Here is a 13,246-nt window from a genome sequence, read left to right on the forward strand (position 1 = left end):
AATCGGGTTTCCGAGTCAAATAGGAGTTTTCGTGTCAATTTTGGGTCATTTTCAGGTTGCTAGGTCAACCCGAATCCTACCCGATTTTTAAACGGGTTGATTTGTTGAACCCGAACCCGAACGATTTCGGGTCCAGGTTGACCCTAACCCGGATTGTTCCGAGTCGGGTTCGGGTCATGTTTCAAGTCGTGTAAAAAATTGACACTCCTATGTCAAAGGTATTCAAGATTTTAGATAATTGTGCCTGCTAATGGCTATATAAGAAGAAGAGATTCCTTAGGAATTTTTACAATAAATTCCTTTTATATGTAGGTAACTTCGGAGAACAAGTGGATTAAATAAAATGCCATTTAATTATATCCACTTCAAGTCATTAATTTGTGGATATCCACTATGCGGCTACAATTTAGATATGATATAATGACAAATTTATCGATATTAGGAACAAACATCTTTGCCGTCTTAACTCTTTAAGTGATGTGCGGCTACCTTTGTATGTTAATGCAAACATTTATGCGCCATTACTACTAAGGTTGCCTTCTCAATCTTATAGAAAGTCTTCTTTAAAAAATAGACGTTGCAAGAAACTAAGAGACGTGCTTGATTTATACTCATTTAAACCCAAATTTATATGCTCCACTCATGATTGGGCTCATCTCATTAGACTGTGTTGTATCAATTATAAATTTGGTGAAAATATATTTAGATGATCATAAAGCCAATTCATGATAATTTTAATTTTAATATTTAGAATTTTTTTAGATCCAAAATTTGCGTCCAAAAAAATTCAATAGATTTTCTTATGATATATCATTACTCGTCATTTCTTTAATAACAAAAAAAAAGGTAAAAACTGCTTAAAAATTAATAAATTTATTTTAAATTTTATGTATATTAAATTTTCATATATGATTTAATCTAAAAAAATTCATTAATTTTTAAATTCATTCTAATATAAATATAATAGTATATTCCCACAACATCTTTTTCGATATGATAATATAATTACATCACCTTTATTAATCTAGCTTATTTTCTCGTCCAGGTGCATTTCTCCGATCGCACCACCCATTTTACTTGAACATCTTACAGCTTCGAACCTTAACCTATTAATGGTTGCCAACTAATTTTAAAAATTAATATAATCAAAATCATGGAACTTAATATTTATAAACACTTTGTTTCAGGAACTCTTAATAATAAACTGCACCACTCGCCACGTGTTCAACTATCCACGTGGCAAACGGTGGCAGAAGATGACGTGTTCGATTTAGTAGAGGCTGCATACTCTGAAACTAATCTATAACCCCGCGATTTTCTCGGGCTCATTTGCCGCCGGTGTTTCCTGAATCCCACCTAAATTTCCCAAATCCTTTCCAATCCTGATGAGATCTCCGGCGAATGGCGGTAAAATCCTTGCCCCTCTCCTGCCGGAGCTCCAACGGCCAGCTGAATCAGCTGAAAATGAAGATTCAGGCGGCGGCGCATCGTTCTCAAGCGCGGTGTTCAATATCTCGACTAGCATCGTCGGTGCCGGAATCATGTCGATTCCTGCGACCCTGAGGGTCCTCGGCGTCATCCCCGCTTTGGTCATCATCGCCGCGGTCGCCTTGCTCTCCGACGTATCAGTGGAGTTCCTCACACGCTACACGGCCGCCGGAGAATCGTCCGCGACTGGTTCCTACTCTGGTCTAATGGCGAAGTCATTTGGTTTTGTGGGATCCGCTGTGCTTCAGATATTCATCGCGCTCACCAATTTGGGATCTCTCATCATGTATCTTATCATCATTGGTGAACCTCGAAACTCTCGATTAGATTAGTTTCTGTTTTTATATTTATGTTGTTTGATCGATGCGATTGACGAATACGAAGTCGTGGGCTGTTCTTCAGCTCATTTGATAACTATGGGGAGCTATGAATTATAGATCGATAAGCTCCAGTTCATTAATGAGCTGAACAATTTATTTGTATTTTAATCATTTATTTCTGAGTAATATGAGTCAAATAGGAACAATAACTCAATTCCATGATCCCCAATTCAAATTTGTCAGACTTGATTGATCGATCTGTTGAAGATAAATAATCGTCAACTGTATAAAGAACTCTTTGTCGGCCAATTTTTAATTTCTTGTTCTTTTTCTCTTTACATTTTATCACTCTAATTGATGCTCTGGGTGCTTTGGTGGCAGGGGACGTGTTATCTGGGAACAGAACGGAGGGAGTGGATCACTTGGGCGTGTTGCAGGAGTGGTTTGGAGAGGAGTGGTGGACGACGAGATCAGCAACGATTCCGATCACCGTCTTCGTTGTGATGCTCCCTCTGGTGCTTCTTCGTCGCGTAGGTGAGATTTTTAGCAGTAGTTATGCTATATAGATCTAGTAGCTCCAGTTTATTAATGAGCTGAACAATTTTATTTCTATTTTAATCATTTATTTCTGAGTAATATGAGTCAAATAGGAACAATAACTCAATTCCATTATCCCCAATTCAAATTTGTCTGACTTGGTTGATCCATCTGTTGAAGATAAATAATCATCAACTGTATAAAGAACTCTTAGTCGGCCAATTTTTAATTTCTTGTTTTTTTTTTTTTCTCTCATTTTTTTGCTCTAATTGATACTGTGGGTGCTTTGGTGGCAGGGGACGTGTTATCTGGGAACAGAACGGAGGGAGTGGATCACTTGGGCGTGTTGCAGGAGTGGTTTGGAGAGGAGTGGTGGACGACGAGATCAGCAACGATTCCGATCACCGTCTTCGTTGTGATGCTCCCTCTGGTGCTTCTTCGTCGCGTAGGTGAGATTTTTAGCAGTAGTTATGCTATAAGCTGCCAAGTCCAGCACAAAATTTATTTAATATTTTTTATAAGTTAACAATGAGTTTTATAAAATTAGCGAGTCTATTAAGTTAGGACTATATAATTTTATTCCGGGCAGCCCTAAATATAATTATATTTTTAATTTTTTTTTTTTGTAATTTATGTTAGAATGAATTTAATTGTTATTAAATGTTTATTAAAATTAATATTTATATATAATATTATGAACTGTATTAATGAATTCTTACGATTTTTTTTCGTTCTTGAGGTCGTGACTTTCATGTAAAAGGCCAAAAAGGCGGAGGTTTGGAAATAGGAGAGTGCTTTATTATTGAAATAAAATACTAAATTCCAAGCAATTATTTTAATACTAGTTGGTACGGATTAGAGCGTCAGGTAAGCGAGAGATTATTCATTATTCTGTGCGTGATGGGTTTTGTTTTCGAGTCTGACACGGCACCAATTATTGAGGACCATCCAGCTTCGTAGTTATTTGCTTTTTAAAAAATTATTAATAAGTTTAACGATTCAGACTTTGTTACATACTCTAAAAAAATCTAAAAAGAAAAAAAAAGTGAGGAAGAGCTGCTGATCAATACAATATCACATAATTAAGTTCAAATGGAGGCCCGATTATTTTTCATCAATAAATAGCCTGATTTTAATGTTTTTTTCTATGCAGTGAAAACAGTTGATAAACGAATATAACGATCAATATCTGCATCTTTCTGACTTTTCTTTCTTGCAAATCGCAGATTCTATGAGATTCACTTCAGCAATTTCGGTCCTGCTTGCGGTAGTTTTCGTGCTCATCAGCTCTGGAATGGCTATCTATGCCCTGTTTCAAGGCACCATTAAAAGACCTAGACTACTTCCAGACTTGCACAATCAATCCTTCCTCGAACTCTTCACGGCCATCCCCGTAATTGTCGTAGCCTTCACCTTCCAATTCAACGGTAACCAAGCCATTCTCCTCTTCAAATAACCCTTCAACTTACCGCCACTAAACCTCAAGATTTTGAATGAAATGAATCTACAGTGCACCCAATCCGGTCGGAGCTCAGCCGCGTCTCCGACATGAAACCAGCCGTCCGAGTCTCCCTCCTCCTGTGCACCGTCATCTACGCCGTCGTCGGGCTCTCTGGGTACCTTCTCTTCGGCGACGATACGATGGACGATGTGCTTTCCAACTTCGACAAGAGCTCAGGGAGCCCGATTCTTGACGACGTGGTTCGGCTGAGCTATGCGCTCCACTTGGTGCTGGTGTTTCCATTACTCTTCTACTCACTTCGGCTGAACATCGATGGTCTTGTCTTCCCCAAGTCGCAGCAGCGGCCGCTCACGACTGATGCCGGACGATTTTTGCTTCTCACAGCAGTACTATTGGGTTTGGTTTACTTTGCGGCAATCGCAATCCCAAATGTGTGGACAGTGTTTCAGTTCATGGGGTCGACTTCTGCGGTCGGCATCTCGTTGATTTTTCCGGGCGCCGTCGTATTGAGGTAATAGTTTTTTTCCAGATCTGTTAATTAACCAGTATTTCATGATGTAAAACTTGTATCTAACCTGATGAAAAATAAAGGGATTTATAAGCATAACACTCAAATTTTTTATTTATATATGTAACACCGCCTAAAATTTAATATTAACATAATATAGCACTTAGTTAAGGAGTTTAAATAAATAAGTCACATTGAATCTCTCCTTCGACCGAAGATGGATCAGACAAGCGTAGACCGAGGATCTGACCAAGATGATGGCAAAGATTAGATGCGATAGTTATCGAGAATTATAATGGTGATTTTGGCGCCTGGAAGTTGCGGTTATGAGATATCTGATTTATTAAGACTGAGACTTCGTTTGGGTTGACTTTTTAAGTTGCGATGAAGAAAGAGAGCAACATTAAGATTGAGTTCATTCATTGTTTTTTGGAATGCCCTGATTTCTCCATATTATTAGTATTTATAGACCATGAAGGCACCTAATAACATATAATATCACGTAAAAGGTCTTATAACATGGCTCAATAATTACCCAATAAAAACATCCTTTCATTTATTCATATCAGAATTTATAAAATTGTTGTTAAATAGCATTAGTTTATGTCAGGATCTTGAATGAGGAAGAGGATTCTTGGATGAGAGAGCAATAGGGAAAAGAAGAGAATAGGAACTAAATCTTATTCATTACCTTGCTCCTAAGTCTATTACATCCTCTTTATATATAGAGACTTTATTGGGATAAAATGCACCTACGAAACAATTATCCTAAAATTTGACCAATATCTATCAATCTTAACCTTGGTCCGATTTTATAAAACTAAGAAAAGATATATGATGTCCACAAAGAACAGCCCACCAATCTTCCCCATCAATTGCCTCCACCAAACGGTTATCGACTTCCTCAAGAACTACTCTGCCATCTTCTCGATTCTCTTGATGCCTGAGCCTTAGCCCCAGCCCAGCTCCAGCTTCGTTCCACCTGATGTCGTATATGCTGTTCGAAATCACATAGTCCAGGCAATGTTCCTCTAGTGCATATGCAACCTCTGGACCATGCGCTAGGCCTGGTCCATTCACCGCGTGCCTCCCTAGCGTGAACCCCGCACGTGAACACCCAGCTCGCATCTACCCGTACCCCATGAATTGCTCTGCCATCTGGCCCACTAGTCTTCCCCATCAATTGACTCCACCGAACGGTTACCGACTTCCTCAAGAACTGCTATGCCATCTTCTCAAGTCTCCTGTTGCCTGAGCCCTAGCCCCAGCCTAGCTCCAACTCCGCTCCTCCTGTTGTCATATCTACTGTTCGAAATCACATAGTCCAAGAAATGTCCCGCTAGTGCCTATGCAATCTCTAGCCCATGCGCCTAGGCCTGGTACATTAACTCGGGTGCCTCCCTAGCGTGAACCCCGCACATGAACACCCAGCTCGCATCTGCCCGCACCCTGTGCCCCATGCCCTTGTCTTGCATCACTCTGCGCTCCGTGCCCAAGACCCTGCCCACATTCTCCTGTGCAGCCCAGGTTCCCACTACTTGCTGCGTCTGCGCATCTCTCGCGTCCAACTCACGCACCCCTCTTTTCCGACCCACAGAGCGCTTGTGCCACTCTTGCTTCCCGGTCCGACCGCACGACATGCACCAATCTATGAACTGGAGGCATCGCTTTCCGTGCGAGCGCAGGCAAATTCGTCCATGGCCCCATCTTCCTAGCACCCCACGGCTGATACTTCTAAATTCATAGCATCCTGTTCACACATACCCAGGGCCGACCGAATAGCCTTATCTTATTGCACCAACCCGACATCCGACCTATGCGGAACTCTTTGCATTCGGCCGATCTCTTTGACGAACAAACCTTGTTGAGCCTCCGTCCTCCTCCTTTCTTTCTTTGGACATGAACCTTCTTCCACCTCCACCTAGCTCTGATACCAATAGTTAGGATCTTGAATGAGGAAGAGGATTCTTGGATAAGAGGGGGTGTATAAAACCCTTTAAGTAAAATAAGTTAAACTCTTAAACATCGAGACACTTTTTAGTATAATGGTCGAAACTTCTTTAAGAAACTCTGCAGTTAAGCATGCTCATTCCAAAAAAATTCTGAAATGGGTGACCTCCTAGAAAGTTACACGAACAGAGAAAAATCTTGAGGCCCTTAGGCCAAAGCAGATAATATCTCGACACTTAAGAGTTTGGACTGTTATAAATGGTATTTCAGAGCAATACATTAGCCGAAAGATGGGAACTAAGTGTCACACAAGATAAAGTGCTACGTCATGGGAGCCACCTCTTAAACCCTATATGAGACAAAGTGTTATATGGCGGGAGTCACCACTTGAACTTGTAATGGCCACCTATAGAAGCTTATTTGCCTAGTGGATGATTATGGGATATAGATGTTGATGAGGACGTCAATTACTTAAGTGTGGGAGATTGTAAAACCCCTTAAGTAAAAGAAGATAAACTATTAAACATCGAGGCGCCTTTTGGTGTAATAGAAGAATTTTCATTATGAAACTCTACAGTTAAGTGTGTTCATCCTAAAGAAATTTTGTAATAAGTGACCTCCATGGTAGTTACACTAACAAGACAAAACTGTGAGGCCCTTGGTTCAAAGCGGATAATATGTATTATTTTATGTATCAAATAGAAAATGAAATGCATTATTTTATGTATCAAATAGAAAATGAAATTTTTTTTTCTTAGAATTTGGCCAATTGCATTTATGAAGCTAAGCAAAAATAGTTAAAATGATTTTTCTTCTAAGAACTTTTTTTTTCAAGGTGGCCAATTGCCTACCTTGAGCTCTCCTGGTTCCACCCTTTGAACTTATAATACAATTATGCATCTCAGCCTAACATAATTGTTGATTATTTTAGCTCTAATTTCAAAGTCTTGAATTAGAGGCCTACTCGCTCAAAATTCGGAAAAAAATTGTTATACAAATTAGCACAACTTTCTTTTTTCGTGTTTTCTTTTGATTGTTTACCATTGATTGGTTTTATTTTAACTTACAACTATAGAGAAAACATAATTAGTAACTTGTACAGTTTATGTGCATTGAACCTCATAATTTGGACGGGAGGTTACACATATTCTAATATGATTTGAAGCACTCCAAGAGAATCTTAGGTTATATTGACCAAATCAAATCAAATTAAGAATCTATTTGAGATAGTTATTTCATTTTTATTTATTTTTTCAAACTGCAATAATATTTTTGTTTTACTACTTTTTTTTTTTTTTGCCTCTTTTTCATTTTTTTTTTTTTTTGTGAGGAAATGTTATTTCTTACAACATTTGCTAATATGTGGTAACTGTAACAAAACAGTTATCCAAATATTTTTTAATATTTACATTTTTTATAATTCTGTCATTTTATACCAGAATATATATAATTTTAGCCATATCTTCAGCTAAGCACGTTGGGAAGTAGAAATAGAGTGCTAACTTTGTACAGAACGCAGAAGTTTTGCTTATTTAATTATTTTTTTCTCCTTAGTTCTGGTTCGTTTATCTGATCACATATTTCTGCAGGGACATTTACAGTATTTCTAAAAGGAACGATAAATTGTTGGCCGGAATTATGATTTCACTGGCACTAACTACAAGCTGTATTGCCATCTCCTCTAACATTCTTAGTTTGTTTGGCGGTGAAGTGAAGAGCAGCAGCACAAATTAGCAAAAGGTTAGAACATTAAATTGTTTGGCATGCAGAATCTTCTCAATCATAGCAGCTTGCTAGTAAAATTTCATCAACTGCGTACAATTTTTGTTATTCTGAGATGTTCATACTCGGAAATAATGTACGTTAAGCTGGTTGTTTCACCTTGTTATGAGTTGCAATATAAAGTTCTTTCATAAACAGGTCGGGTGATCGATATAAGTCAGGTTTGAGTTTGGCTAGAAAATATTTCGACATAATTGAAGACAACTTCTATGTAAAGTGTATATTAAATGGTTGAGAAGGCCAATCTGAATATGAGAAGTTTATGGCATGCAGAGGTAAGCAAAGGGATCAAAATAATTGCTTTAATACACAATGGATGAGTCTTAGGCTCCATTTGGGACGGCTTTTTTATTGCTTTTTAAAGTAACTTTTTAGTAAAAAAATTAAATTTTAGTGACAAAAAGCAGTAAGAAAGCTGTCCCAAATGAACCTTAATTGTTAAATTTGCCTTGAGATATGTACAATATACAAATAATCAATCAAAATGAATACTATACTAATTAACCCATCATAACTAAATTTTCATCCGAATCTCATTACCCAATTTTTTTCCTACTAAGTGTTGGCACTTTTAGGCTTCGCTTGGGATGGCTTTCAAACTGTTTCTTAAAGCAGCTTTTTAGTATAAAATTTTAATGTTTGTACTAGCAAGCCGCTTTAAGAAGAAAAAAAAAAACTGTCACAAACAAAACCTTAATGATCATATGAAGCCCCTGCCACTTCATATTATATAAAATAGCTCCTGAAATACTCCTACGTTGTCAGCTTGGCACTATACTAAAATTATTTCTTCTAAATCATGTACGAAGATTTCCTCAGAGGTTATGAATCAATTAGTACCATAAAACCATGGCACTAATAAAGAAAACAAGGAAACTGCATGTTATAAAGAATAAATCACTTAAAAAACAGCAGAAAGAAGGTTAAGAATCCCCTATAATAGCCTCAAAATCAACTGGCTTTCTTCGAAAATCCAGCATGAATTGAAGCAGTGCTTCCCAAACCACAGCATCAGGAAAAATAGGCTTGCTCATTACTTCTTCTAGAACTCGCAGAGCTTCAGTGTGTTTGCCCATTTCACACAAGCTGCAAACCAAAGCGTTACAAGTTGAAGGCTGAGGTACAAATCCATTGCCCAACATTTCCTTGAATAGCCCATAAGCTTCTATTGTTTCACAGTTATGAATGAGCCCCTCAATCAAAATGCTATAAGTATTTGAATTCCATTGGATTCTCTTTTCAACCATCTCTTTCTTCACACCTATGATTTTCTCCTTTTCACCTGCTTTACCATACCCTGCAAGGAGAATGTTGAAAGTTTGTGTGTCTGGCTTGCATCCTATTTTATCCATACAACTTATCATTCTATACGCTCTTTCAAATTTACCTTGTTGAGAAAGACTACTTATATAAATATTAAAGGTGAAAATGTTGGGAAGAAGTCCCATAACAAGCATTTCATCAAACAGCTCCTCAACATTCTGAAAGTCATTTGCCAAGCAAAAACCATGGAGAACACTGTTATAGCTCAAAACATGAGGCCTCCTTCCCTCTGATTTCAACTCTTCCAAAAGAGAATGGGCATGATTTACTTTACCTTCCTTGACAAGAACATCTATCACACTGTTATACTCCAGTGCGGTCGGCAAGTGCCCGGCGCTTTTCATGTCCTCTAAAAAACTAAGTACCTCTGTGACACCACCATGCCTGCAGAGTGAGGAAAGAACCATGGAGTATATTTTGGCTTCAGGATTGTACTCTTCAAGCTGCATCATCTTTAAGAGCTCCAATGCAGAACCAACTTTGCCATTCCTGCAAAGAGCTCTGATTAGTATATGAAATGTGGAGGCCTCTAATCGAATTTTCATCTCTGGAGTCTTCATCAAGACATCTTGAACCAAAAGAAGGCTTTCCTTTTTCTTACACAGAAGATAGAGTAAAGAGTTCAAGGAATGAACAGAAGGTGTGCATCTGAATTTAGGAATCCTATAGAAAATGTTTATAGCATCTTGAAGCTTGTTTGCTTTCCCATATACTTGAATAAGACCAAGAAAGATTCTTTCTGGGACTTCGAGAGTCTCTTCCTGCTCAAGATGGTCTAGAATCGCAGGGATTTGGGAAAAGAGACATCTATGTGACACATGCTTAATGACAAAGGAGTATGCAGAGGGGGTTGGGTTTATCTCATATTTTTTGAAGCAATTTAGGAGAATAGAGAAGACGTTTGTTGTTCTGTCTTGCAACTCTGCCACTTTCCTCTTAAAAGTTTCCATTGCTAACAACTCACTAAAGCTTTCCTGCCACTTACCTTTGTAAGGAAAACGAGCTGATTTGCAACTTCTCAATCTCATTTTCCTACTTAGTACCACCAATTTCCTTTTGCAAGGCTAGGCATGGAAAAAGAGGCACTCAGTACCATTTTGTTTGCAACCTGCAAAATGTGGGTAATCAAATTGCCGAAAATCCAGCATAAAGAAGTTAGGAGTCTTATATTTTCCTCTAAAGAGATTACTCACGCGACCGAATACCTAAGCCCACGGCTCGGTATCGCTGACGTGGCTCATTCTGATTGGTATCCAAATGTAGAGCTGTATTTGAAGCCCGCACATAATAAGGCGTCACAGAATAATCTTCCCCCCCCGGCGAAATACTCTATGATGCAGAACTAATTAAAAGGACAGAAAGATTTATAAATAGTCAAATAATTAAAAAATAATTATGGAGGGCTGCTTGGTTTTCTACAGAATTCAAAGAATCTTACTTTTTTTTTCAGCAAAAAATTCTGCATTTACTTGATTTTAACCCACACTTCAATTCATTCACTTCTCAAAACAGTCTTTACTTTTTAGGGGTAAAAGTATAAACAGAAAGCAGATAATTCCTAATATCTTCAAATAGTGGCGGAACCATGTAGGTGAGGGATAAACCCTCTTATAAGAGTGAAAATTTCGTCCATAAATTCAGTTATAGCTCTATAAAATATGGAAAAATCACCCCTAAGTTCGACATAGTCTTTCGTCCTGGCCTGCTTTAAATCCTTTCCACCATTGTCTACAAGCTATCTTCAGTCAAAAACCCTGAAGCCACCCTTGACGCATTCTCACAAACACTATGCAGGCACCCAAAATAGCACTCAATTTGACAAAGATACCTGTGTCTAAGCCCAAACAAGATCAACACTCTAACTTATCTCGAATTCTGCATCTACCCTATACAAAATTGAGATAAGCACTTACTGGAAATTCAAAAATGGAACATTTTTGTCCATTGCCGCCGAGCGTCTGCACTTAATGGGAGGCCCATGCGAATGGTGAGAGATCGAATGGCAGGTCTGGCAGAGGCAAGGGCAGGATTTCTCCAGTAGGAATGGAGAAGGAGCACGAAGGTGCGCCGTTCAGCCGGAGGACGCTGGAGACTGACCACACGACGGACACGGAGAACACACAATGATGATACGGACACTCCACATGAATTCAAGTTGGATGGTTGAAGTAGAGGAATGCCTTGAGTCTATTGTGTGATAGAAAAGTACTCCTCAATTTTAAGGAAAAAATTTATAAAATGGTGGTGAGACCTACAATGCTTTATAGCATAGAATATCGACGTATCATATCATATTAACAATCTCCTAATCGTTGAAGATTACATCATAAAGCTTATTTAAAAGAAATCACATCCACACACTCTCTTTTATAAGGTAGCATATCTCCTGCCAACCTGAATCAACCCATTATTAGAAATAAGTCTTTTTTATTTTTACATACACATTATATCATATTATGCATAATAGTAAATATCATATACACTCAATGTAACTATCATTATACTCATCAATATATTTACAGCATACCAAAATTACATATTTGAATAAATGAATAATAGATATATGTATATCATGTATTTCATGTCCATGTGCACTATATTAACTCATGATCCTTTATACTCAATTTTATAGTATTTATTTCAAATAAAATGACGTATATGCAAAACCAATCCACGAAATTTCAACATAAACAAGCCAAAATGTTCAAGGAACGATAATTAATACATATCAAAAGTTACACAATGTGAATTCGCTAACGTGAGAGATATTATACTTTTGTCAATTTCTGGAGATATAAAATCTGGAAAATAAAAATCATTAAAAACAAAAATAGGATCTAAGTTACCTAATAGGATCAAAACATTTTTCCAATTGAAGTGACGAAAAATATTAATCGGATCTCCACACTCTCTTTTTTTTCAATCTTTCTCTCTCTTCTCTCTCTCCGCAAAGCAAAGAATGTGCCGACGAAATATGGTGAGCAAGAGTTTTTAGTCTAATAGTCTGAGATATATTTTTTGAAAAAAACAATAGAGTTTCAGATCTAGAACCGCAACACTTTCTTAAATTTCAAAAAATCTGAGAGCCCAATGCTGCAACACTTCAAGCTCAACGCCAAAGCACATAATCAAATTTTCTATAAATTTAGAAATATATATTTAGGTTTATTACACTTTTGACCACAACTTTTTTTTTTGTTCCTTTTCAAAAAAAAATTACACTAAATATTTAATATAAAAAATAGAAAAAAAAAAGTTTTGTCTCAAACAAAGTATTCTTAATTATCCTCTACGTTAGAGGAACATAATCAAATTTCCTATACATTTAGAAATGTATATTTAGGTTTATTACACTTTTGACCTCAACTTTTTTTTGTTCCTTTTCAAAAAAATTTACACTAAATATTTAATATAAAAAATAGAAAGAAATTTGTCTCAACCATAGTATTATTAATTATCCTCTACGTTAGAGGAAAGAAAATAACAATAATTTTCTGCTAAAATAATCACCATACTACAAACAGATGACACGGCAATCGGAGTTGACAATGCATATAAAACTTAAATAAATAAATAAATAAAGCCTAATCTTATTGATTCACGCGGAAAGGAAAGAACTAAGCAACTGATCCGCAATTATCTAAACAAAACATAAACCGGAAAGTTTCTTTGATAAGATAAGGTTGGTAATCGTGTAATTAGGGGTGTCAATATTTGACACGACACGAAAATCCGACCCGGACCCGACCCGAAAAATCCGGGTTGAACCCGACCCGTTTGAAAAATGGGTCGGGTTCGGGTTCACAGATTCGACCCGTTTGACAAAACGGGTCGGGTTCGGGTTGACCCGGCGGGTTGCCGGGTCAACCCGAAAAC

The 13,246-nt window shown here is 37.4% G+C and overlaps 2 protein-coding genes across 2 annotated transcripts; one reads left to right on the forward strand and one right to left on the reverse strand.

Moving 5' to 3' along the window:
* Positions 1-1,316: 1,316 nt before the first annotated feature.
* LOC110107423 (amino acid transporter AVT6C) lies at positions 1,317-8,224 on the forward strand. The gene is made up of 5 exons (XM_020837687.2): positions 1,317-1,791; positions 2,190-2,342; positions 3,572-3,772; positions 3,856-4,318; positions 7,855-8,224. The coding sequence occupies exons 1-5, from the start codon at positions 1,386-1,388 to the stop codon at positions 7,997-7,999; spliced, it is 1,368 nt and encodes a 455-aa protein (XP_020693346.1). The 5' UTR covers positions 1,317-1,385; the 3' UTR covers positions 8,000-8,224.
* Positions 8,225-8,911: 687 nt separating this feature from the next.
* LOC110107412 (pentatricopeptide repeat-containing protein At2g38420, mitochondrial) lies at positions 8,912-11,640 on the reverse strand. The gene is made up of 2 exons (XM_020837676.2): positions 11,284-11,640; positions 8,912-10,478 (listed from the first exon to the last, which is right to left on the reverse strand). Exon 2 carries the CDS (start codon positions 10,396-10,398, stop codon positions 8,971-8,973), a length of 1,428 nt encoding a protein of 475 aa, XP_020693335.1. The 5' UTR covers positions 10,399-10,478; positions 11,284-11,640; the 3' UTR covers positions 8,912-8,970.
* Between the last annotated feature and the right edge of the window lie 1,606 nt (positions 11,641-13,246).

Source organism: Dendrobium catenatum, unplaced genomic scaffold, assembly GCF_001605985.2.
Source record: "Dendrobium catenatum unplaced genomic scaffold, ASM160598v2 fragScaff_scaffold_853, whole genome shotgun sequence".
Lineage (NCBI taxonomy): Eukaryota > Viridiplantae > Streptophyta > Magnoliopsida > Asparagales > Orchidaceae > Dendrobium > Dendrobium catenatum.